The 26,642-nt window shown below is 41.4% G+C and overlaps 1 protein-coding gene across 2 annotated transcripts in view; it reads right to left on the bottom strand.

Moving 5' to 3' along the window:
- Positions 1 to 1,671: 1,671 nt before the first annotated feature.
- Positions 1,672 to 26,642, bottom strand: part of ripor3 (RIPOR family member 3) — a 97,023-nt gene continuing 72,052 nt past the window's right edge. Inside the window, exons 13-26 of one of the 2 annotated variants that reach the window (XM_075460200.1) lie at positions 20,029 to 20,155; positions 19,733 to 19,869; positions 17,669 to 17,848; positions 16,098 to 16,188; positions 12,316 to 12,558; positions 12,091 to 12,236; positions 11,836 to 12,001; positions 10,279 to 10,408; positions 10,032 to 10,196; positions 8,489 to 8,653; positions 6,292 to 6,494; positions 4,533 to 4,616; positions 4,338 to 4,428; positions 1,672 to 4,253 (exon numbers count right to left, since the gene is read on the bottom strand). In XM_075460200.1, the coding sequence (XP_075316315.1) occupies positions 4,153 to 4,253; positions 4,338 to 4,428; positions 4,533 to 4,616; positions 6,292 to 6,494; positions 8,489 to 8,653; positions 10,032 to 10,196; positions 10,279 to 10,408; positions 11,836 to 12,001; positions 12,091 to 12,236; positions 12,316 to 12,558; positions 16,098 to 16,188; positions 17,669 to 17,848; positions 19,733 to 19,869; positions 20,029 to 20,155 (2,029 nt within the window). In that variant the 3' untranslated portion in view covers positions 1,672 to 4,152. Of the gene's footprint in view, positions 4,254 to 4,337; positions 4,429 to 4,532; positions 4,617 to 6,291; positions 6,495 to 8,488; positions 8,654 to 10,031; positions 10,197 to 10,278; positions 10,409 to 11,835; positions 12,002 to 12,090; positions 12,237 to 12,315; positions 12,559 to 16,097; positions 16,189 to 17,668; positions 17,867 to 19,732; positions 19,870 to 20,028; positions 20,156 to 26,642 lie in introns of both variants that reach the window. The other variant, XM_075460199.1, reaches the window with a different exon arrangement.

Here is a 26,642-nt window from a genome sequence, read left to right as displayed (position 1 = left end):
GGACTGCGTTACATCCTGCAACATCTTTACCGTCCAGGGACTTATGCTAAGATCCTGTTTGTGGACATCCATCACCTAACGTATCTGTCAGTGGATCACCAGCTTCCTGACAGGTGGGGAACAGCAGGTGAGGCTGGGGGAGGTCACCTCTGATTTAAGGACTGTCAGAACCGGAGCTCCTCAGGGATATGTCCTCTCCCCACTGCCAGCTCCCTCTACACAAATGACCACATCTCCATGATCCCAACTGCTAAACTCCTGAAGTTTTCAGACTGCCATTGGACTCATTGAAGACCGTAATGAGTCAGCGCATCGGCTGGACGTTGAGAGGCTGCTGCTTAGGGGCAGTCGGGGTCAGCTCAATGTTCCCACGGCCCATTGGTCCCACATTGCTAAGAATTTTTTAGTTTTTTCAAAATTAGGCCCAATTGGTCCCACAGCCCATTGGTCCCACATCATAAAGACTTTTAACATTATTTTTTAGGCCCATTGAGCTCTGGGACCAATGGGCTGTGGGAACATAGACACGCTCCCGGTCAGAACAACCTGCCTGAACATGCCTAAGGACCCCTACTGGAGGTGGGGTAAGGGGGTCTTGCCTAAGGACTCCTACTGGAGGTGGGGTAAGGGGGTCTTGCCTAAGGACTCCTACTGGAGGTGGGGTAAGGGGGTCTTGCCCAAGGACCCCTACTGGAGGTGGGGTAAGGGGGTCTTGCCTAAGGACCCCTACTGGAGGTGGGGTAAGGGGGTCTTGCCCAAGGACCCCTACTGGAGGTGGGGTAAGGGGGTCTTGCCCAAGGACCCCTTACTGGAGGTGGGGTAAGGGGGTCTTGCCTAAGGACCCCTTACTGGAGGTGGGGTAAGGGGGTCTTGCCTAAGGACCCCTACTGGAGGTGGTACCTTTCATGCAGAGGCTTTGAACCCAGGTTACCTTAATGAAAGGTGGCAATCTTACCACTACACTTTCCAGTTCCCTGGCCTCGTCCCCTAACATCTCTTCCATCCTGGAAAAGGTCCAACGAAGATGTACTTTTTGAGACGACAGAAGAAGTCTTCCACAGGAGCTGCTGACACAGTTCTACACTGCAGTCATCCGTCCTGTGCTCCGCCATCACAGTCTGCGGCCACCAAACGGGACAGAAGTGGACTGCAAGAGCAGTCAGAATCATCGGTGCCCCCCCTGCAAGACTTGTACGCATCAACAACAAAATGGTCTCTGAACTCTCCCACCCTGGACACAATCTTTTTGATCTCCTCCCCTCTGGAAGACGATACAGAATGACACACATTCCAAAGCCACAATGCACTCATGCAAATTATTATCCATTGCACTGTATGCATATTGTATTGTTTATAATCTGTATATTGCACATCTGTATCTACTGTGTTTTGAACTGTGTTGCCTGGGAGACCAAATTCCTTGTGCGTGTGTTAACATACTTGGCCAACAAACACGATTCAGATTCTGAAAATGCTTCTTTCCACAGAGCAAAAATGTTCAAACAATCTTCAGGAAACGCACATCAACTCAATGACGTGGCCAGCAAACCGTCTGGATCTCAATTTGCTTGAAAATATATGCTGGAAAACGTTCCATCTAACAAAGCTGATCCATCACCAGCTGTACAAGAAAGCTGCAACCTGAAAGATGAAGAAAGTTGCTTATTTATTTACTATTTTGGTTCTTTTGGTGTATTATTCCATCATTTTTTCCCCCCTTTTGAACAAAAAAACGACATTAGACCGATTTTATTTCACAAAACCATAATATTCAGCAGTTAAATGACAGTTTTGTGCCGTAACTGTGATTGTTTCCTTTAAAACAGAACATCTGGATAAGCATCCTCCAGCAGTGGCAGGGTTAGTATGAGACATACAGCCAGGTATTTGCAGGTGGGTCCAATGAGGGGATGTTTGAAGGTAAAGTTTGATTCAGAGGTCGGATTGAGTCTATTTCATTTTGCTAACATGAACTATAGCGCTTCTAATCATGGAACGTCTCATGTAGCACCAACCCAGTAATTTACCGTTTGTGGGAACTTTCTGGAAAACTAGCAGCATTGGCATCATCCTCAGGTACACTCTGTGTTTAATAAGCATTTGTTAGCATGCCAGCACCTGCTAAACATCTTTCTTAAGCTCATGCATATTCATTTCTTCACACTTTCTTTACCCTCTTATCGGCTTTTGTCCCTTTTCCTTTCAGGTGACTTTGAAAACATTTTGATTTCAGATATTTTATCTAGGGCTGGGCGAGTTAACTCGTCATTATCGCATTAACGTGTTAATTATTTAACGTCGATATATATTTTATGGTGCATTAGCGCAGGTTTTATTATTTATTTTATTTTGTAAAAGTCTGTTGCTCACAGGCTTTTATTTTGTAAAAGTCTGTTGCTGTCCGCTGCGGAACAGGAAAAGAAAGTAATCGGCGGATCCACCAAACATGGAGAAGGGTACGGAACTTTTACTCGGCCATTTTCATTTTAAAGTTCTTCCAGACGGCGGAGTCGACAGATCCAAAGTCATCTGTAAACTCTGCCAAGTTGAACTGTCTTCTCACCATAGTAGTTCCAGTCTAAAATATCACTTAAAGGCAAAACACACAACTGATAGCAGCAAGTCATTCAAGGAAACAGACAGTGGAGCGAGGCTTCTACATAAAAACTACAGAAAGATGCTGATGTTAAAAGTGTGTTTGCACAACAAATGTTATGGCACTTTCATTCATATGGCAGCACATTTAAAATAAAACTAAATGCTAAAAGCTATACACTACTTTTGGATTCATTTTTGGATTTTGCGTACAAATGCGATTAATCGTGATTAATCAGGGAAATCGTGTGATTAATTAGATTAAACATTTTAATCGTTGCCCAGCCCTACTTTTAGCATTTTAATTTCAAGGAAACACACCAAAGGAAAGCTGAAAAGTTTGCACACGAGCTCTGCCACATCGAATTAGTCTTTTTTGGAAGGTACGGTTGTTAAAAATGGGTTCCAAATATTTCAAATTTCATTTTAAAGTCCAAATCTGGAACCACGTGGTCCTGCAGGAGAGGCCTACAACGAAAGAACACAGTTCAGAACCAGCTCTGGTTTACGCTTAAATGCTGCCGAAGTCCTCAGAATCAGTCCCCTCCACAGAGCGAACAGCTAAAATGGTTCCAGACATCATGTGAGTCAGGTTTCCTGCTCTCTGACATGTTGTGACTTCCAACACAAGAGTTTGGCACGCTGGAAATTGACCTATTTTGGTACAAAAAAACCTTCCTGAAACACTAGTTATCGTGCACACAATCTTTAACTTTAACTTAGTTGTAAATGAAAGGGTTGATCGGCATCTTTTCTTCCCATGCCATTTTATTGACCTCACAAACAGTCCTTAAATATCCCAGTGAGAGCAGTAACTTAAGCAGAGCCGAGCTGTTCTGTGGTGTCGCTCAGCCTTCAGTTCACCTGAGCAGCCAGCAGAGGGCAGCACCTGCTTTGATGAATGCACAGAACAGAAAAACTTGGAATAAACTGGAAAAACTGATAGAATTGTTGTTATTGTCATGTCATAATTTACATGATGTCCTGCTTGTTTAAAAGCCATGCTGCCATTTTGGATTTTCAGCTAAAATAATAACGTATCGCACCACAAGTAGATCTGTCTGAACCTTCTCAAGAGAAGCACAGTTCGGGGCTATTCTGGGTTTATTTAGTCTCTCCGAGCTTTTATAATCATAAAATATTTTGGATTTTAACTCATTATGTATCTCAACCACACACTTGAGACATTGAGAAATAAAAAAAAAATATCTATCCTTCATTTTCCATCATAGAAACCATGCAGATGTGTTGTTGAAAGTGGAAGTCCCCCCAGCACTGTAAAGTCATTTTTAAGCTGCACAAGATGCCCTGACGTGTTAAATAGATCAATGTTCATGCAACAGAGCATGTAAAACAGTAAAACTTAATCAGAATGAAAGGAAGCTGGAGTCCTTGATCAGAACCAGTGCGTGAACGATCCATCCAAAGAGGGTGAAGTCACGAAAATCAAGGTTCGAGTGAGAGATGCGAACTTTATCCAACTCCAACACAAGTCTGGGTTAAATTCAGTCTCTGGTCTTCACAGTCGGACTGAATAGTTTTCACCAGAATAGTTTCCTATAGGATAGTAATCTCAGTCTCCTGGTTCCTGTAGGCCTCCTCTTGCATGTCAGCGTACAGCTGGTCCATCTTCTGGAAGGCCTGGTATCCCTTTTTACCTGCATATAAACAGAAAGAAAGTGCTATAAAACTAACAAATAAAACATAGAAAGACGAGATCCAGAAAAAGGTTAAGTTTGTACCGAAGGAAAGGACGGTTTCTTTGGCGGCGCTACGAAGATCTTCATCTGCCGATCTCCACAAATCTGCGATGTGGTCCACGCTCTCCGTCGCCTGACAAACACAAACACACTCGATAAACGTGCCAGACGGTGATGAAAACTGCTTCGTTTGTGAGTCGTTTCTGTGTCTCCTGAGAGTTGATGTGTGCAGCTCACCCTGAGGCATTTCAGAGCCACACAGGAGCCCTGCTGGATCTGAACGTCGGAGCTTTTCAGACTCTCTGTGTAGTAAACCACCGCCTGGAGGACATAAACACAACACGGATTATTCGTGCTTTTGGAGCAACAAAAGGGAAACAGAACAAAACAACTATTTGCGCCACGTGTCAGTCTTTCTGTTACAGAAAAGCTGCAGCCAGAAACGATTTTTCATTCAACAAAGACTTTTACAGTCGCTTTTTTTTAACTGAGAGTTAATTCATTTGGCAAATATGTTCCAATGTAGTGAACATTTAAGTCACATGATAAACCAGCTGTTGCTTTTTGACAATAAACATGAACAATACGAGTCATATAGAATTCCCAAAGAACTCTCTCATGGCCACAGCCCTTTATATTTCTTTGGGTTTTCGTTGCTTAGTTAAATGTAAATGTATTTTATTTATACAGCCCTTTACAGACAATCCTTACGATGTACCAAAGTGCTTTACAGTAGGTAATAAATAAAGAGAAGAATAAGTAAAATTTGGAAAATATAAGAAATCGGTTGTTTTTCCGCGATAAACAAGCTCAAAAGCGCTACATACTTCAGCTGTGTCATAACAAAGGCCTCGTCAAGCAAACCGAGGCACAGAGAAGTTCAGTCTACTGGCAAAAATACAATAGTTAGTGTAGAATTATATCAGACATGCTTCCATCGAGCAGTTTATATCCAAAGACAGCTACTCTTACACTTTGCACGAGTCGTGAAAAATGCAAAAGGCTGGCTGTGTTCGAAACCGCATACTACAGAGACAGTATGCAGAGACTTTACCCACAATGCATTTCGCTCCTGCCTGAGCCGAAATCAGCCGGCCTGAAGCTGATTTCGCTTAAGCTCTAAACTCTGTAAATTTTAGCAACATTTGAAACATTTTCAGGCGAGAAAGTAGTCGTTTAGATCCCCAACGTGTTGAAAACCTGACAAAATACCGGCTATTTACAGTTTTGTTCCCACGAATTTCGGCGCTACTAAAGCTAGCAGCAGTGAGCAACGCACTTCCGGTTATTTTCACAAAATAAAATCCCCGTTGCCTTTTATCATAGGGAAAGCCATTACGATACAATTGGTGCTTTTGTTTTGAAAACAGGAAGTGATCCTACCCTCGTTGTAGCTAGCTTGAAACTGCCGTTTAGACAGGAAATGACGATCGGGACGTCACGTTACGTTGCATCTTGGGTAGTTTGAGTATGAGTAGTAACCTCATGATGCATACCCAACATTTCAGAAAATCTAGTATGCATCCGGGAACTACTCGCATACTAAAACTCGCATACTAACTCAAAAAGTTAGTATGAGTAGTGGGAGAAGTATGCGGTTTCGAACACAGCCTATCTGTTCATACCGAAATAATCACGTTACGAAGAAAACAAACAAACAGAACAAAGTTACGTCTTTGCAAAGTACAGCTGAATAAGTTGTGAAGTCCCCGTCTCTACACAATGCACCATACATCATAATAAACAGCAGAACATACCCTTTCCTAAAGTATTCCTTGTTTCTCTGTGACAAAGGTGTGTTTTTTTATTTTGTTACCGTGGAATCGAATTGGTATCGACTACTAAATGTCTGTTATCGTGACATCCCTCTCAGAAAGCTCGACCAATCAAGCAAGGAAATTCAGGAATGTTCCTCAAAAGGTTTTCAACCACAAATAAAATTGGAATAAAGATGTTACAATGGAAGCATCTTCAGATATTCGGATGTTTTGCCTACCTTGCTCCGGAAGGCCTTGCAGCCGGCAGCTCTGCTCACGCAGTTGGCGGCAGCTTTGCAGACTTTGTGGTTGGAGTCGATCTGCAAGGTGGCAAGAGTCTGCAGGGTGCATCCCAGTGGGAGGAGCTCTGTGATGCTCCGCCCCCGGAGTTTGTTCAAAGCCCGCCTCCGTTTGGGGCTCCGCAGCGCCGCCAGGATGTACTCTGAAACACAGCAGGGAAAAACAACGCGCTGAGTAGCCCTTCTGGAGCTTTACGTTCAGTCACATGATCTTTAAAGCACTTTGTTTATGATTCTTATGATGTCTGCGATAACTGACGTCAGGACTCAACGCGCCGAAAGCTTTGTGGACATTAAAGGAGAATTCCGGCCATTTTACAAACATATCCCATCTTTTGGAGACCCAGGGAAGTTGGCCAAAGGGAAAACCGCGAGAAATGTTCATGCCCGCTGCGCAAAGTTGTCCAATTGCGCTGATTTCCATGAAAGCGGGCTCTTTCGGGCAAGCGTTTAACCTTTCCTGAGGCTCTTAATGTGTATCAAAATACTTTTGACTGAATTGGCCGTGGTGTCAGTAGCAATACAATTCAACCCAGGGGCTAACGATACCATTAGCTAGCACAGACATTATACATTTTGAGATTTCAAAAACAGCGCACCTACTGTACCTCTCTCAGCTTCCGTGTTCCACAGGCGTGCGCACAAACTAATCGATAGCCGAAGTCATACACTATAGTATTCCAAAATTGTCTTTTTGTCCACCAAAAACGACCCTCGGGAACCGAACTACACATTGCCATGTTTGTTATTGTTTCCTATCGAACAGCTGACTCGTTTCAACACCCATTTTCGCCGTGATGTCATGACGTGTCACATGACTGCTGGAAGGAGCGCACCGTCGCCCATTATTCAGCTGCGGGAGATAAGAACCCTCGGGATTTTATTGTTTGCAATTTCGAGATGGATAGTTTGTCAGATTCTGATGTTGGAATGGAAGAGTTTGACGAGTTTGATGGTCGTTAAGAGCCTCAGAAAAGGTTAAACGCTTGCCCGATAGAGCCCGCTTTCATGGAAATCAGCGCAATTGGACAACTTTGCGCAGCGGGCATGAACATTTCTCGCGGATTTCCCTTTGGCCAACTTCCCTGGGTCTCCAACAGATGGGATATGTTTGTAAAATGGCCGGAATTCTCCTTTAAGGATGATGTTTTTATTGCTGGAAAAATGAAAGTGTGAAGTCTGTATCGTCTCATCTTTGACTTGTGCTGTTAACTCCCACCAAGATTTATTTCAGCTGCCCTTCAGACCCCGCGTCCATTGGAATGGACATGACATATTTCTGTCTCTAAACCAATAAATACTCTGTAAATGAATGATGCCAGCAGTGCGTGTTACTGACCGGATCCTGATCATCCAATCTCAATCATTTCATGACTTTGAGCTCTGAGAGAGCGACGGACATCAGACAAGACCAGCAGGGAGGAAAGAGTAAGTGCCCATTTTCCATCAAAAATATCAATTTATGTTCATGCTGGCCAAACAAATTTGATACTATGTGAAGTTATTTTGAATATATATCATATCATTAATTTATAAGATTTTTTCAACGTCTGATGTCCATTGCAGTGGACATCAGGAGTTGGGCGGGTTCAGCTAACACTCACATGTTTAGTGTCAGTGTATAAAGAAACAAAATATCTGTAAGCTATTGATTTTCATACAGTTTACTAGAGGAAAAACAGATTTTTCAGGTAATCACATCTACAGTCACACATCTATTGTGATCATGTGTCAGATTGCATCATTTCTGTATCTTCTTGCAGGCTCCTGGTTTTCCTGGTGATGACCTCACTGCTGTTCCCTGCCCACGCTGTGACACACCATCAAGTTCATGTGCACGTTCAAAACTGCACACAGACTCAAAACCATGCAAACATCCAGTTCCAGATGTTTAGGTCATACCTGATCGGTAACTCAGCATTATTTCCCTTGTGTTTTTATGACATTTTACTCCCATTTTGTCGTGGCGTCCATTGGAATGACATGAACAAATACTATATACAATACTACATAATTTCGTTCATTATTCTTTTTTCCCATTGTTTTCACATCAATTATGTTTATTTTTCTTTTAGTTCAAATACCTACTTTTCTCAGCCTGGGAACATTAACGTTTATCTCATCAAAACAAGGTTACCTTCTTTGGAGAGGCGAGAGATGTGCTCTCCGAGCTCCTGGACGCTCCAGCGCTTCAGATAGACAGAGAGCTGGAAGAGGGTGACTCTCTCAGGGCTGCAGACCGGCCGACAGCTGGGTACCACCCGGCAGGCTGCCTGGACCTGCTGCAGGAGCTGAGAAAACACTGCAGGAGGGAGACAAAGGTTTCCATCTCAGCCCTGAATTACTGCCAAAGACCGAGCAGAATGCCATGCAAGACTAAAACTGACAAAATCAAAAATAAATACAAAAATGCTGCTCATCAGAGGCTCAATAAATAAATTCACCTGCCAAAGATGATTTAAATAAAGTACATTATGTTTTGGGAAATAAAAAGGAAAAATACATAAAAATCTGTAAATCAAAGAATAAAATAGAAAATTAAATGACAAAATATACGAATGTTAAGATGTTTAAAGAATACAGTTAAAAATTTAAGCTGAAACATCAATTCGTGTCACGTTTTGTATGTTCATTTTCATCTAATAATCATCTGTGTTGCATTTATTGGCAAATTAATTTATCTATTGAGCCACTTGTGTATTTTTGCATTTATTTTGACTGTGTCAGTTTAGTCGGCCTGTTGTACTTCGCTTTATGTTGTTTGGTGGTGAATTTTTCTCCATCCTTGTAGCTCACTGGCAGTTAATACTCTAATGATCCCATTTTGAACCCAAATAGAGAGTTAAAATGCAGGAATTTAAAGTGAAGAAAAAGAAATTGATTGAATTTCTTAGTTTTCTCAAAATCCTGAGATGTAACAGTTGGATGGACACAAACTTTAATTAGAAAACATGTTTTCTTCGCTGCAACTCATTCTCCACCAGTGGAAATACTGATAAGCACGATCTTCAGCCAACTTTAGAGTCTTATTTATCAAAATCAAATCAAATCAAATTTATTTGTATAGCACATTTCATGTACAAACAATTCAAAGTGCTTTACATAAAATAAAAGCATTGCAGCAGGGAGTGCAAGAAGCATTAAAAATACATAAAAGAATATAAAAAGAAACAAATAAAATCATTTAAATGAATTTAAAAACAGGCAACAGTCTAGATAAGTTAAAAGATATTTCATGCATAGACACATGAGAAAAGAAATGTTTTTAACCTGGATTTAAAAATGTCTCCATTTGGTGAAAGTTTAATCTCCACTGGCAGTTTGTTCCACTTGTTGGCAGCATAACAGCTAAATGCTGCTTCTCCATGTTTAGTCTGGACTCTGGACTGGACCAGCTGACCTGAGTCCTTGGATCTAAGAGCTCTGCTGGCTTTATATTCTCTGAACAGATCACAGATTGTAAACCATCAGCAGGCTTTTAAAATCTATTCTGTGACTGACTGTTGTATTTAAACTAAGTTAAAGTCTATTTGAGATGAGACCAAAAGAGAACTGTTATTACATACTGTAAATATAAAGTAGTAGGCAGGAGTGGTACTGTGTAAGAAAATAGAATTTAAATGAAATATTCCACCTAAATATGTTGCACCGCCGGGCTTCAAACTAATAATCTGACGTACCTTTCTCTGATTGGCCGGGCTGCTTGGCCTTCACTTTGTGCGTGTAACGTTTCCTCAGCGTCCTGGAGAAGCTGTCGGCGTGGCAACAGAAAGGCGAGCAGCTGCTGTTCACGCACTCCTCCCAGAACAGCAGAATGTCCCTCGTCCTCTGGCTCTTTGGGAGGACTGCAGGAGGAACGGAGAAGGTTTAATCTCTCCCCAGAAACGTTTAAAAAGAACCCCGAACCAGAGTTTATCTTTGACTGACTGTCTCGAGCGGTGATGTTGTCGTTCTTCTCCAGCAGCAGACGGCTGATTCGGTCCAGCGCCTCGGCTTGGTGAGACATCTCCTCCAGCAGCTCCCTCCGACACGGGCTGAAGTCGATCGTTTTCATCATCTGAGGAAAGATGGAGTACATTTTTTCCAAAAAGAGACAAACGCAGACTGGGGATGTTGTATTTGCTGCCGTTATGTGGTTCCTTTAGGCTCGTAACAGCCCAACAGACCCTGCAGCTTGAAATTAAGTCACAAGATTCAAATGTGAAATATTTCATGCAGGATAAAGAAAAAAAGAAACATCTGGTAGTTCTTCAGTGCTCTCAGGACGGTTGTCTTGCTGCTGTCTATCCTCCGTGCTGCTTTTATAGTAACCACATATATCTTTGCCACGTGAACATGGAACATATAGTGTTTAATATATATATAAATATATATTATAATATATAAAGGTTTAATCTCATCCCTGTACGATTTATTCATATCTGGGTCTGAATCTTCAAAACACAAGTTGAGACTGTGGATGGAAGATATAGGCGATTTAATATCTGGAAAGGGGAATGTAAGAAGGCTCAGAAACAAACAATTAACAGCAATCTGTGGCTGATGCGTACATTACATAACCCCAGTCAAACTACACAAGTTTAATAATAACATTCCTGATACATGTATTAAGTGCAATGAAGCACTTATTTATTGCTTTTTTGCTTTATCTTCATCTTGTTTTTTAGAGTTTTAACATGTTTTTCTTATACTTATTTGGTGGGGGGAAGAGGGGATGGGAGTGAGAATAGGGAGGAAAAGTTTGCTTTGTTGCATGTATTAATGTGTCATGTTTGCATTTTAATATTTTCCTTTCATGCAACTTTCCTTGTTCACACTTGTGGTAAGACCAATGTGCCTACTTTGTTGCTATGACTCTTATTATAAAAACGATTTTGAGAGACTTTTATTTTGACGACTCAGTTGAATAGGAAGTTGTCAAAAGCTTAGTGACGGGAATCATTTTGACCTTACCTGCAGTGGAGACAGCTGCCTTTGTCTGCCACTCCTCATTTGCCACCTTTTATGTTTCTATGCTTGTTCAAGCAACGTCTGTAAGTACTTTGTTTTACATAATTGATCATACTTCTAGTTTATTTCATGCTGATAATTCATATGTTTATAGGTTAAAAATGCAATTAAAAACGAAGTATTTTCTCAACGACATAGCAAACACATGATGTAACTTAGCTAATTAGTCATTCATGTACTATTTTTGATGTATGTTTTGTATGTGTTTGTATTTCAGTTTCACAAAATGATGATTCAGTAAAAATCACAAGAAAGAATCTGCTTCTGTGGAGTTTCTGAATCCCTGTTTAGCTGCTTGGATAGCTACTCTTAGTGAGGCCAAGACATAATGTCTTGTTTCACTTGATGTAATTTGCAAACAAAAATTAACAAACACGTGCATTAAAAAAGATAAAAAAATGTACAAAAATAAGATGCGTCTCGGTATCAGAGGTAATGTTCCTGATGGGTTGTGAGCTCGTGAACATCCTGTACCTGCAGCAGGATGCAGCAGATGTCCAGGTGCGTCTCCAGAGCTTGGTCAAGACCCCAGTTCCAAGAAGTCAGAGGGGCGATGACCAACTCTTCCTCAGAAGCCGATTGGCTGTCCTGAGAGAGGACGCCCAGACTCCTCAGAGTGCTCTGCTGGAAAGAGCTGATGCTGACGGATGAAGACAAAGAGCGGACATGTTTGTTTCAGAGCAAATATACGCTGAGTGGATGTTGTCTTCTGCCTGTCTGCGAACTCACCCGCTGTCCTTTAGCCTCAGGCTGCCCAAACAGGAAGCGTCGTCATCTGCGTTGAAATCGTTCGACAGGAAGTCGAAGCTGCCCAGGACCTCCTCAACCGCCAGAGTCTCCTCCGACGAGGAGCTTTTGAGCAAGGAGAGGTCGTTCTGGAAGGGCAAAGAGAAATATTACGCCCGTTTTCCTCCATGCGTGTGAAAGCGTTGGAGTGCAAACACGCGCAGGTACCTTCAGGATGGTCGCCAGGTGGAGTATCTGGTGGTCCAGGGCTCGCAGCTCCTTGTCAGAGCAGCTCTGGCTCTGGAGTGTTTTTTCCAGCTCAGAGATCATGGCTCCCAGTCTGAGGGCCTGGGCCCCCCGCTGGGCGCTGCTCACCCCCGGCCTCGCCGGGGTCGTGGCGGCTTCCGCGGGTGCCCGAGTAGATGGTGTGGACGAGGCTGCAGCAGAGTGTGCCTGAGTGTCTGGGGAGTCCTAGATGCAATGTGGGGAAAATGATGAAGGCTTGATGAGAAAAAGAGACGATGAAACAAAAGAAAAGAGAATGAAAGCTTTAACCGGACGGAAGACGGAACACCTGAGACTGGAAGATCTAAAACAACAACAACTAAAAAACATAAAGAAAGTGATTGGCTGTGTTCAAAACCGCATACTACATACTACGTACTTCCATACTGCATACTTTAGCAACATTTAAAACATTTTCAGGCAAGAAAGTAGTCGGCTAAAATACCGGATATTTACAATTTTGTTCCCACAAATTCGGCGCTACTAAAGCTAGCCGCAGTGAGCAACGCACTTCCGGTTATTTTCACAAAATAAAATACCCGTTGCCTTTTATCACAGGGAAAGCCATTACGATACAATTGGTGCTTTTGTTTTGAAAACAGGAAGTGAACCTACCCTCGTTGTAGCTAGCTTGAAACTGCCGTTTTGACAGGAAATGACGATCGGCAACGTCACGTTACGTTGCATCTTGGGTAGTTTGAGTATGAGTAATGACCTCATGATGCATACCCAACATTTCAGCGAATCTAGTATGCATCCGGGAACTTCTCGCTTACTCAAACTGGCATACTAACTCAAAAAGTTAGTAGGAGAAGTAGGAGAAGTATGTGGTTTCGAACACAGCCAGTATCACTTATTTTAAACAGGTTAAAGTGAATTTCTTCTTAAAGAGAAACAACAAGTCAAGCACTAATTACATATCAGGAGTCTTGCTTTATTGGTCTCAGCTAGCCTAGCAAGCCAGACCCGTACAGCAAAAAGCTGTACAGGGGTCTAGTGACGCTGGATAGCAGTGTGGGCGGGATAAACGGCTGTCTGTCAAGTTCAACGCCACGCAAAAGGATGGCGCAACAACCAATCAGAGCGATGAAGAAGTTTTACGTAGTCAACGCGACGTGGTTTGTAGTCTATGGCCTGAAAAGCTGATTTCTCTTAAGCTCTAAACTCTGTAAATATATAACTTTAACAACATTTGAAACATTTTCAGGCGAGAAAGTAGTCGTTTAGACCCCCAAGGTGTTGAAAATCTGACAAAATACCGGCTATTTACAATTTTGTTCAGACGAATTCAGCGCTGCTAAAGCTAGCCGCAGTGAGTAACGCACTTCCGGTTTTGACTGCTCTTGTCCCGTTAACGGAATTTGACCGTTCAAATGCCTTACCAGAGAGTTTTGTCAGCTCTGAGACGAAGATCGGCCCGCCGTCTTCGGTACATCATGCTCGCAATTGACTGGGGAAAGCCTGTTCGCCGGGCGCAGCCATTGTTTACCTCTCTCTTGAACTTTTTTTTTTTTTTTTTTTAACCTCTCTCTGGAACTACACACTGAAACGTCGCACCTCTGTCGTCACTAGGTAGCCCGGCCTCCGACCCCGCTCCTTACGATTTGATTGGCCCGATTAAGTTTTGATTTGGAACGTTGCAAAACGACCACAAGTGACTAGACTGGCCCCGGAGCAAATTCCATTTGCGGCCGCTAGGGGCGTCTAGATTTCTAGGCTAGGTCTCAGCATGTTTCCTGGCAGAATGTGTTGAAATAACCCAAATTCAGATAAATCTAAACCTTTTTATCCAACTAGTTTTCAGATTAGATTGATGTGTAAAGCAGTTATTTTTAAAGCAGTTTATTCAACTGACAGATTTACATCCAGCAAATTGCTTTTGTTGGCAGAATATTTAGTACTGTAACTGGTCTTCTTTGAAGTGTAATGTTAAACTGCCACTTGCATATCAGTTTGATCGATAACTTCAGTGAATTCCCACATTTTAAATTGTGACAGAAACAACCTTCCTGAATAAACAGTGTTTTTTATAGCTTATAGTTTGATTTAAAGACATGGTTGGTAATCCTGTTCAGAAACACATTTTGTAATACTGGGTGAAATGGTCCGTCTATCCTGAGAGAAATCTATACAAGATGTATTTAGAAAAAGGGACGAAAATAATCAGACCTCTGTGGCAGCTGCAGGACTGAGAAAAAGCTGACCAATCCGAGATCAGCGTCCCGCTGATCTCGGATTGGTCGCCTACAAAAAACCAATCAGATGCCTCTGCTTTCTGCCTACGCCCCCCTCTGCCGGCTCCCTGCTCCATGTGCGCATGCGGTTCCACCGGCTTTGGATGAAGCACTGACGGAATGGGGAGGGGGGGGTGGAGCTTAGAGGAGTGGACACTTTCGAATCTTGCTAGCTCTCTTGCTAGCTCTCTAGGATTACCTACCATAGCTTTAAAAGCAAAGAAAAAAAAGCCGAATTTAGCTGCTGCTTTTCAGAAGTCTTTGAGAGCCCAAAGAAAACATTGGGCCTCATGCAAGAACATTTTCGTGTTTTTATTCTAAATTTCTCTCACTTTTTTTCGTACGAAGGAAAACCAAACACCTCATACCAACTGTCAAGCACGGTGGTGGAGGCCTGATGATCTGGGCTTGTTTTGCAGCCACAGGACCTGGCCACCTTGCAGCCATTGGGCCTCATGCAAGAACATTTTCGTATTTTTATTCTAAATTTCTCTCACTTTTTTCGTACGAAGGTCTCGTACGAACACACTACGTCAGATTCAACAAACGCTCTTAAAGGGATAGTTCGCCTCTTTTTACATGAAGCTGTATGACATCCCATATTAGCAACATCATTTATGAACATTTTCTTACCCCCTGCTGCGTCCTGTGAGCCGAGTTCCAGCCTCGTTTTGGCGTTGGCGAAGGTAGTCCGGCTAGTTGGCTGGGGTTTAAAAAATAAAGCGTTTTGCTTCTAAAAACAATATGCGTTCAAAAGAGTAATACATTTGCATCACAAAATCGTTCTCCAGGAAAAAGTCAGACCTCACAATCGCTTGGCACTATTTTCTCTCCCTTCGTTTCGATTTTGTGATGCAAATGAATTACTCTTTTGAACACATATTGTTTTGAGAAGCAAAACGCTTTATTTTTGTGGCCCCAGCCAACTAACGGACTACTTTCGCAACAGCACAGTCCTTGGCAATCTAAATCAGCCATTTGTCTGTCTACACTGTCTCGGAGCACACGCTCTCTTCCAAGAGCCTGACGCGCTAAGGCATCCAAAAGTAGCAAGTCAGCTGCTGGTTACACTTCCCATTGACCTTGTTATATACAAATTAACCTTCAATTAGTGCATAATTTAAGTCAAACAGAATAATGTCAGCATCATTATGGGGTATAATGTATATATTTATTTATGTTTGCTTCAAAGTAATTAAATATAGAATCCATTAGACAAATTTGATTGGAATAACAGCGGACTATTTTAGGAAACTCCTACGACAGGTCTGGATCACTCGTAAATTCTGTTCGTACCTGAAAGAAAACGTAAAATACGAACAAATTGGTGAATATGCAACTTCTCTTAAATCACTCGTACGCACGACTTAAGAACAAATCTGTGCGTACGAACGGTTGTTGCATGAGGCCCAATGTGTGCAGATGTTTTGTTGCCTTCTAACTCAGGACTCAGCTCCAGCCAAGTGTTAGACACCAGCGGGATCTTTTTACCTGCTCGCTGTCCGGATGCAGAGCCGCACTCTGGATCTCAGGATCCGGTTCCCCTGCAGTGTTCTTTCTGAGGATGTCCGGAGTGCTGGACCTGCGTGGGAGGAAGGAACCCAATCAACAATATTTCCACTGTAATTAGTCTCTCATCTGACAGGCATTGCTTTTGTTTTAGGGCTGGGAAACGATTAAGATTTTTAATCTAATTAATCACATGATTTCCCCGATTAATCGCAATTAATCGGGGAAATCGGGGACAAATCCCAAAAATGACTTCAAAAGTAGTGTATAGCTTTTAGCGTTTAGCTTTATTCTAAATGTGCTGCCATATGAATGAAAGTGCCATAACATTTGTTGTGCAAACACACTTTTAACATCAGCATCTTTCTGTAGTTTTTATGTAGAAGCCTCGCTCCACTGTCTGTTCCCTTGAATGACTTGCTGCTATCAGTTGTGTGTTTTGCCTTTAAGTGATATTTTAGACTGGAACTACTACGCTGAGAAGACAATTCAACTTGGCTGTAAATGCAGGAGTTTTTTATTTATTTATTTTGAAATACGTGCTTTTATGTTGAAACAAGTAAAACAGGAAGTAGCGCCGGTTAGCTCCGTGAGCTTCACACAGAGACCGAGGAGCACCTGTAACGGTGATGTTACCTGCTAGTTTATCTTTATTTTTTTCCTCCATGCTTCGTAGTGTTTGCTGTAACTGTGTGAATGTGATGCAGAGGAGAAGTGGAAGTTAAAGAATCCTAGTTTTGACCCTGAAGATTGCCTCTGGGGAATGACTCTGCCGTTGGTTGAGAAGCAGCTAAAGTGGCCAGTATTACTTTGATTATTTATCGGTACCAGCGACAATGCTAAGAATGCTATTTCTTTAATGATTACAACAACTAATGTTGTCTTTTACTTTGTTTGTTTACATTTAGTTCTACGGTGTTGATTTGATTTGAATAAACATCTGTGAAAAGAACCGGAGTCTCGCATCCAATCAATGGGCGGCATATTGGCAGAGTTTACAGATGACTTTGGCTCTGTCGACTCCCCCGTCTTTAAAATGAAAATGGCCGAGTAAAAGTTCCGTACCCTTCTCCATGTTTGGTGGATCCGCCGATTACTTTCTTTTCCGGTTCCGCAGCAGACAGCAACAGACTTTTACAAAATAAAAGCCTGTGAACAACAGACTTTTACAATAATAAAATAAATAATAAAACCTGCATTAATGCGCAATAAAATATTTATCAGCGTTAAATACTTAACAAGTTAATAACGAGTTAACTCGCCCAGCCCTAGTTTTTTTTGTCACTGCATCGTCACCTTGAGACTCTCTCTCTAAAACCTAATAATCAGGTTAGAAATCTCGGGGTAATATTGGACTTTAACAGCCACATTAAATCAGTAACATCAGCAGCTTTTTACCATCTAAAAAACATTGCCAGAATCAAAGGAATAGTGTCTAAACCAGACTTAGAGAGACGTATCCGTGCGTTTGTCTCCAGCAGGTTAGACTGCTGTAACCGTGATTTAAAGTGATGCTCTGAGTGATGTTTGTGAGATCCTGTGTTTATTCTCACCTGTTTAAGGCAGCGAGGGAAGCAGTTTTACTCGCTTCTGCTGATGAGGGAGTCTCTAACATGCCCCCCCACTCCCCCTCGTCCGTCCTCTCCCTCGTCTCCTGCTCGTCTTCCTCTCCGAGCGACAGCCGAGTCCGGCTTCCTCCCAGACTGGTGCCTCGACTGGGGCTGATGGGGAAGCTGTGAGCCCGGGTGAGACTGTGGGGGAATTAGGTTTCATGCAAAACAACACACAGAATATTCACAATGAAACTGCATTTAATGACGCTTTGCTCTCTTTACTGTAAAGTTAGCAGTGACCTACAGTCTGATTCTGGCCTTTATTAGACTAAATGTTCCTTTATTCTTTGTAGGGCGGAAAATATGGAGTTACAGAAGCCCATGGTACGTATAAATTGTTTTTTGATCATTTTTACGAGATAATTATGATATGACAACGAAATGGTTTTTTCTTGAGATAACAAGTTAATTTACCGATGGTTTTTGAGGCCACTTTTTCTCCCCAGTCCACCCCTGTTTATATGTGTTTATATGTATTTCTGGCAAAGGTGTACCCATTTTTACCCCCCTTTCATTGAAAACTGAATAAAGTAGCCTATGACTCAAACATGGAATGTGGAGCGTTTGTGAAACAATTCTGCTGTGAAAATGCACAAAGCATCTGAAGAATGGAATCAGGTTTAACACACACCAATCATGCCGTTATTGTTATCTTTTTTTTTAATTAAAAAGGGCAAAAACCATGCTCATCTAGAATTTCTGACTATGATTACAACAACAAACTACAAATACAACATGAAGAAAGTCAAGGACATGCATGCCAGCTTCCGCTCATCCCAGTATTAAAGGGACACTATGTAATAAATTAAGTAATTTATTAGCTCAAATCAACATATTCATTCATAAATTAGTCCTCATTGGTGTAAAATTATCTCTGTCAACAATCTCACTTATCCTCCTAAGTGAAGAATAACTTGTCTGTATCTACATAGAGCAGGTAAGCTCTATGGAGGCTGCCATGTCCTTCCGGTCTATGAAAAACGACGAAGTGCCGAGAGGGACATAAAGCACTTCGAATCGCGATTTCCCCGCCAGACCTCATTGTGACGTCATTTCCGCCAAATGGCTTATTACAGCCGCTAATGCTAAATAGATTTTATTCCTTGGCACATATGTCTTTGTGTTCATTAGCTTTCTTTTTGTAAGTGCATCATGAAGGTCATCTTCTTCTTTTTATTATTATTCCTATGCTCCCCCTGGCTATCTTCTTTTTGGCGTTATGCTCACATTTGTAAACTGTTATTTTGTTGATTTACTAATAAAGTTAAAAAAAAACCAAAATGCTAAATAGATTTTATCTCGTAAATGATCCCACTAATAATGCATTGATTGTTACTAAACTTCTGCCGTAGTACACATAGGCTCTTAACTCACAAAACGAGGCATTAGAAAGTTTGTAAGTTTACCGGGAGTTTATTTACCGCCGCTAATGCTCCTATTGCTAACGCAGGCTAATGCTAACGCTGCGTCGACGTCACTTCCGGTAACTCCCGGAATATGACTAATTGCATTGCTTGCACACCAAAGGAGATGTTATGTTATCTGACATGTTATCTGTCATCTGTATTCATAGTGTTGTTGTATGTGTGTTATGTAATCCTTTGTACTGTGTGTCTTGATTTCTTTTTGTTTGTATGGACCTTGAGTCTGAAGCTATAGCTTCTTGAATCTTGACACATTCCGCTTGCCGTAGTTCAAGAAGTTGCAGCGCACATTTGAAAACGTGAGGCGCTAGAGAGCAAGTTCATTCAACTTTGCAAAATAAAATTGCACCACTAGATGGAGGAAGAAATTACATAATGTCCCTTTAAGGTAAATGTGGTCTTAATTGAAAATGTATTGGCTGTGTTGTTTCTTTTTTGTGGGATGTTTTATATGTAGAAATTCATATTTGCAAAAGGGGACTTTAGTATGTTGTCGTAAAAGTGGCTCTTCCCTTGATTTTGCTCTGCCAATGTGGCTCTTGTGAAAAACAACGGTGAGTATCACTGCTCCCGTTCATACCTCTGGGTGAATGGAACTTGAGGGCTGGAAGGGTTGGACAGGTAGCTGAGCAGAGACACGCCTCCTCTGTTGTGGCGACTTTTAGACACCAGAGACGGGAGGGAACCCTCTTCATCCCGCAGCTCGCGCACCATCGACTGAAGAAAACCAACAGTTATTTTCAGTATGCTGGAAACCGGCGTTAATAGATTGTTCCTCCTGTTATGGACTGATTTCACAATAAACTCGGATAATAAAAAGAAACCTGAGCCAAAAGACTATTACTATTACTTCTCCTTGTGTGCTTGTGTACTCACAAAGAAATACTTCTCTGTGAAGGAGGGGGTGCTCGGTGCCGTCCAGCTGTAAACTGAGCTCTTTCTGCTGGTGATGGACTGCTTGCTGACAGGCAGCGGCCTCATCCTCTCCGTGCTGTCAAACGGACTGCGCAGGAAGATTTAAATCCATGTAAGACATCCTTTTTCTTTTAAAGGTACGATCCCACATAAAAAAATTTAATAAATTCAGGGTAAACACCATGAATCTAGCATGTTCAGGCCTTGGACTTTTATTTAATTACAAACAGGATGAACTCAAGATGTTTGATGTTTTTGACAAAAATAAGTAAAAAAACAACAAATACGAGACACTTTTGCTTGAAATTAGCTACAGGCAGCTGTACAAAACTGCAGTGAAACAGCACAGGGACCACGTAAACTCCCAAAACACGTGGACAGAGATTGGCAGAACTTTGGGGAAAGAGGGAGAGTTCTGTAAGAATGTGTGGAAGACTCTACGGGACAGATACGTGAAGGCAAAGAAGAGGGCAGAGAAGCCGGGGGCTTCAGACCTTCACCTCTAATGACTGAATCGTCTTGGCTCACGAACTTCGTGAAACACAGAAACACACAAAGCTCTTCATCTCCCAGATACTGCAGCAGCATCATTGATGACAGTGTTCCTGCTCCTCATTGTTTTCTTCTCCACTTTCGTGGTTGTAGAGTAGTTAGCGGTAACCTTCACGTAGCAGCGCCACCTCTGTGACGGAGAAGATTGCAACTACTGGCGCCACCGTATATAGCCGGCACGCAATCGTGACGTCATCAACACCGCTCGCGCTAGCAGACGCGGCAACCATGCTAGAGCCTTTAGCTGTCCGCATCAAATTTAAGTCGCTGATGTTAGCCTACAGAGTCCTTAATGGAACGGCTCCCATCTACCTGAATGCTCTTGAAAAGGCTTACGTCACGACTCGGTCACTCCGGTCGTCACAGGATTGTCGTCTAGCGCAGTGTTTCCCAACCGGGGGTAGGCGTACCCCTAGTGGTACGCGGAGGTACTGCAGGGGGTACGCGGCGCACGGGGAGTTTTTTTATTTTTATTAAGGCGTCACACTTTTATGGAGGACTGTTTATGAAGGAGACTCCAGTTTTGAGATGAATGTTACATGAGTTAGGCCTGTTTATGTATTCTTAAAAAGAGAGAGAAATGAGTTATGTTCATGTATTCTTAAAAAAAGAGAAATGTTACTTGTTTAGGTTAGATAACAAAGGAAGATTATTTTGTTTTAGTATTTATACTATTTTGGTTAATTATTTATATTTCAAGAAAAAATGTTTTATTCTTATGTTGAATTCAACTGAGGTTAAAAAAAAGAGAGAGAAAGCCTGAGAATTTTATGTTCAAGTTAGGATATTAAATAAAATGATTTTCATGTAATAACCACTGCGTTGCTCTACTTTTGGAGAATCATCGCACGCGTTGTATGTGTGAGGGGGTACTCGTGGTGTGACAAGAAGGCTCAGGGGGTACTCAGGCCAAAAAAGGTTGGGAAACACTGTTCTAGCGGCGCCTACACCACGCTGAAGACAATCCAGACTCTGTTCATGTGTCGTTCCACGATGGTGGAATGACCTGCCGAGCGCTACCAGAACAGAATATCCTGAATATCTTCAAGAAACTCTTGAAGACCCAGCTCTGCAGAGAGCATCTCCTATCCTGTACTTCCCTCTATGCCAGTGAGGTGTCTGATACTCAAGAGAACAGTTGAAAAGGACCATCTCTAAGGCCACTGAGTGCATGTATCCCAACCAGAGATAGCATATAGTCAAATAAGGAGATTTGGAGGAAAATACATTCCAAAGGCGTGAAGTCCATATGCATTGTCTCCTGGCTAGATGCCTGGAAGAAAAGAGACCTGGAGCATCTCCACCATATAGGGATAAATTAACACCCATAAAAATAATCTTCACCCACTGAAGGGGAGAGATTTCATTCGAACAATTGGGCTCATCTCTCCAGACTTGATGCATCTTTTCTGTAAATTCGAGACGGACCTGATGAATGCAATAAAGGTTTCTATGTTCGATTAAGTCCGTGTCAGCTGAGTTCTTCATCACCCATCTCCACATCGGCTCGGCGACCATCCCTCTTATATACTACACCTGCACTGTCACCTCTGACAGAGTCTGACCGGTGGTTTCCTTCTACGCAGCTTATCGTTAGCTTTGACGTTATATCCTCATTTGTAAGTCGCTTTGGATAAAAGCGTCTGCCGAATGCATAAACATAAGTAGTTGTTCTAACAGGAAACAAACCTTGAGGAGGAAAAAAACAATAACTGTGGTGGACATCCTCAGGCAGAAAGTGGAGAGAGCTCTTCTCCAGGAATAACTTTAATCTCTGGGAACATCTGAGACTTTAAATCATATCTGGATTATACCCAGAACATCATTTATAATCGTTTATAATTCCTTTAAGCGCTCCTTTTCTTATTCACATCTCCCAAATGCAAACCAAAAACAGCGATTGGAAACCCAGCTCCTGTCTCAGGGGTTTGCAGGTGGATGTTTACTCCTCGTTTCACACGTCTCCGGGCATATAAAAAACAACACAAACATTTTTAGGAAGGTGAGAACCTCTCAGCTTCTCCATCAGTCTGAACCAACACATTTCTAACAACTGGTCTCTGAAGTCTTTGCTGAACCAACTTTGTCCCACTGATTACAGAAGTAACTGGTGAGTGCGTGTCGCTCACTAATTAGCAGATCATCAGAAGTGTGTGTTTTATGTATATGAGGACTATACTCTAATGTCATTCAGTGAGATAAAGGAAAAGTTTGATATACCGCAAAAACACTTCTTTAAGTATCTACAGCTTAGAAGTTTTATTCTGGCACACAAACAATTCAGTGCAACAACCTCCATTCTCCATCTTAGAAACACATGTTACAAAAAAACTGTTTGGGTAAAAGATTGGTATCCTTGTTCTATAACATGTTGGTTGAAAACCAGAGACAGCAATGGATACGAGACCTACAGGAAGATATTACACTCATTGAATGGAGTGAAATATGTTTAAAAAATACACACTCAAACCATCAACACTCGATTGAGAATGATACAATTTAATTGGATAATGCGAACATATATCTCTCTTGTACAATTAAATAAATTAGATCCTAATATACTTGATCTATGTTATAAGTGCAGCAATCACCGGGGTACATTATATCACTGTTTATGGAAATGTGAAGAGATTCAAACATTTTGGAGCTCAGTGATAAAGTACATCTCTCAGATGTACCTTTATGCACTGAGATGTGTATTTTAGGCATTTATCCAGATGATTGTTCTTTATCTTGTAAGGAAAGAAAAATGGTCGACCTTTGTTTGTTGCAGGCCAAACTCTGTATTGCATTATGCTGGAAGAATGCTGGTTGCCCCTCTTTTACCCCACTGGTTAAATAACTTAACATGGAGTTTGGCTCTTGAGAAACTGACCTATATTGTTAGAAAGAGGGCTGAATTTTATGATATTTGGAGGATATTTCTGGAACTATTGAGGGAGGGAGAAGGAGATAAGGAAAATGATTTAATTTGTTGGTGGGAGTGCAAGCTGTAACCTACATTTTGAATATTTTTTTGAATTTATTTATTATTATTTTACTTATTTATTTTTATTATTTTCATTATTTCATATTCATTGCACAGTAATTTGCTGACTAATTACTGCAGTTTATTGTATCTTTTTTAATCATTTAATTATTATTTTCTTTACTGCCATATGTTTTGGATGTTTAAATGGTTGGATATTATATTATATATTATATTATATTATATATTATATTATATTATATTATATTATATTATATTATATTATATTATATATTGGATGTTATATTAACATGAAAAACCAATAAATATATGTTTTGTTTTTTTTAAAGTGTGTTTTCTGCTGGGTTTGAAGTCTCTCGTGTTGCTTTATGAGTGCGTTGCTGGCAGTCTTGTTCCATCTTACAGAAGAAGGTCAATGAAATGTCGTCCACCTGGCTCCTCTGAAGCCTGAAATGTGATCCGTCATGCTGCAGGAGCAGCGCAGAGTGTGTTTGCATGCACTTCACTGAGTGTGTGTGAGCGGGATGTGCTTTACACTCTGCATTGGATCAGCTGCTCGGCAACAGCTGGCTCAGGTTAGAGAAGACAAATCAGGAACAGGCTCTGCAGGACGTGTAACATGATCTGTTGTTGTTTGCTTTTGTTTCACCAACTTGAGTCAGAGTTCGCCGTTTGCTCCTGTGGTTTCGTCTCTAACGTTTCAGAGTCAAATACGGAGAAAACGTAAACTCCGTCATCTTTTTTTCTCTGAACGAGAGGAAGCTTTCCGATGCTCGCGCACGCCAGCTGTTCTGGTCATTAATGTAATATTATCTCCACGCGGGCAGCAGGGCAGAGAGGAGGGCCACCTCATGACGTCAAGAAGACAAAAGTTCAGGCAACAAACACGAGTTTTCTGACACAACTACACCGGAAAAAATCCAAGTCTTACCAAGTATATTTGTCTCATTTCTTGTCAAAATATCTCATTACACTTAATATAAGACACAATTGCCTAACAAGTACTATTTCAGCCAGTTATAGGGACTTGTTTGAAGACAATACATCTGGAATATCTTGTTAAATGAAAAAGTCTTGAAAACAAATTGTTTTGAGTCACACATCATATGAAACAAGATTTTTTTTACATTTGAAGAGGTTTTTAAGCTAATTTCAAGATCAATTTTATCTCAAAAGTCCTAAATATCACATCTTATTTCAAGAAATCTTATTTTTGGAGGGGCATTTTTTCCAGTGTGTCCACACCAGCTCACTTATTCTGTGTTTTTTCTTGGAATTTCACTCCAAGCTTAAAGGGACAGTTTGCCTCTTTTGACATGAAGCTGTATGACATCCCATATTAGCAATATCATTTATTACCCCCTGCTGCGTCCTGTGAGCAGAGTTCCAGCCTCGCTTTGGTGTTGATGAAGGTAGTCCGGCTAGTTGGCTGGGGTTTAAAAAATAAAGCGTTTTGCTTCTCAAAACAATATGCGTTCAAAAGAGTAATACATTTGCATCACAAAATCGTTCTCCAGGAAAAAGTCAGACCTCACAATCGCTTGGTGCTATTTTCTCTCCCTTTTTTCGTATATGATACGAGTGTACGGTCTGCTCGTTTATCTTCTAAAGCGTTTTAAAGATATATTCAAATCATTTGACAGCTAAAAACATTTTCTCCAGTATTTCAGAGGCTGAATGATAAAAGAAAATTAACTCGTACAACAGAATTTAGCCTTCTGACCTATTTGAGTCATTTTTATTTGTGTTAAATTTGACGGAATAATCCCGAAACTGTCTCAAAAACTTCAAGAATACCTGTAAGAAGAGCGGAGTTATCCTCAGACGACCAATCGGAATCGAATTCTAACAAACAGAGCAAACGGTGATGCTAAACTGACAGGGATGGGAATCTCAGAGAGAACCGGTTCTCTGTAGTTTGATTCCGTGGAATCGTTAATCCGCCTGCCAAACGATCCCGTTTATAGGTTCGTTAATGTCCGACGCATTTGCGTGATGACATCATGTGCACGCCTCGTATTTTGGCTCTCTTGCCTGCATTCAAAAGTTGAGAGGCCTCAAACTCCCAGGTCCTGTGGACTGTAATAATGTCAGCGACAAAAGGCGCATTCCCACTGTAGGAACCTTTGGGAGTTCCTGTAACCTTTTCAGGAACGGGGCCGTTTTTCCCCTCATTCGGACAAACAGGAACTAGGGACCACGGCCCTCAGTTCCTACCCGACAGAAAGGGTAACTTTCCGAGCAGCAAACACCGTAACAGGCAGCAGGCATTGATACGAAGGGAGAGAAAATAGGGCCAAGCGATTGTGAGGTCTGACTTTTTCCTGGAGAACGATTTTGTGATGCAAATGTATTACTCTTTTGAACGCATATTGTTTTGAGAAGCAAAACACTTTATTTTTGTGGCCCCAGCCAACTAGCCGGACTACCTTCGTCAACACCAAAACGAGGCTGGAACTCGGCTCACAGGACGCAGCAGGGGGTAAGAAGATGTTCATAAATGATGTTGCTAATATGGGATGTCATACAGCTTCATGTCAAAAGAGGCGAACTACAGAGATGGGGACTCAAGTCACTGTGACTTGGACTCGAGTCGACTCGAGTCGCTGTTTTGATGACTTGTGACTTGACTTGACAAAAAATAAAAGACTTGAGACTCGACTCGGACTTGGAAGTTAAAGACTCGGGACTTGACTTGACTTGAGACACGATGACTTGAATGACTCGAGTGTTATTCAGTTCATGTTTTCAGTTTGAATATAAGATTAATAAATTAATTTAAATTTAAATTTAAATTTGCACATAAACATATTTATTTTACTTACTTCTGCATATGCCACATTACGTCTGATGTCAATGTCAGAGACTTTGTACATATATATATCCACATTGTACTGTCACTCTGTTTACCGGTTACTATAGTTTATTTTTGCTGTGTATTAAAGTGTTAAGTTAAATGTTACCGCTGCACTATTGAGTCTGAGAGAAACGTAATATCAATCCTGTGTATGTCCTGTACGTATACAGATTTGAC

Source organism: Odontesthes bonariensis, chromosome 3 (assembly GCF_027942865.1).
Source record: "Odontesthes bonariensis isolate fOdoBon6 chromosome 3, fOdoBon6.hap1, whole genome shotgun sequence".
Classification (NCBI taxonomy): Eukaryota; Metazoa; Chordata; class Actinopteri; order Atheriniformes; family Atherinopsidae; genus Odontesthes; species Odontesthes bonariensis.
Note: the sequence above shows the minus strand (reverse complement) of the source record. Positions and strands in the feature narration are given on the sequence as shown.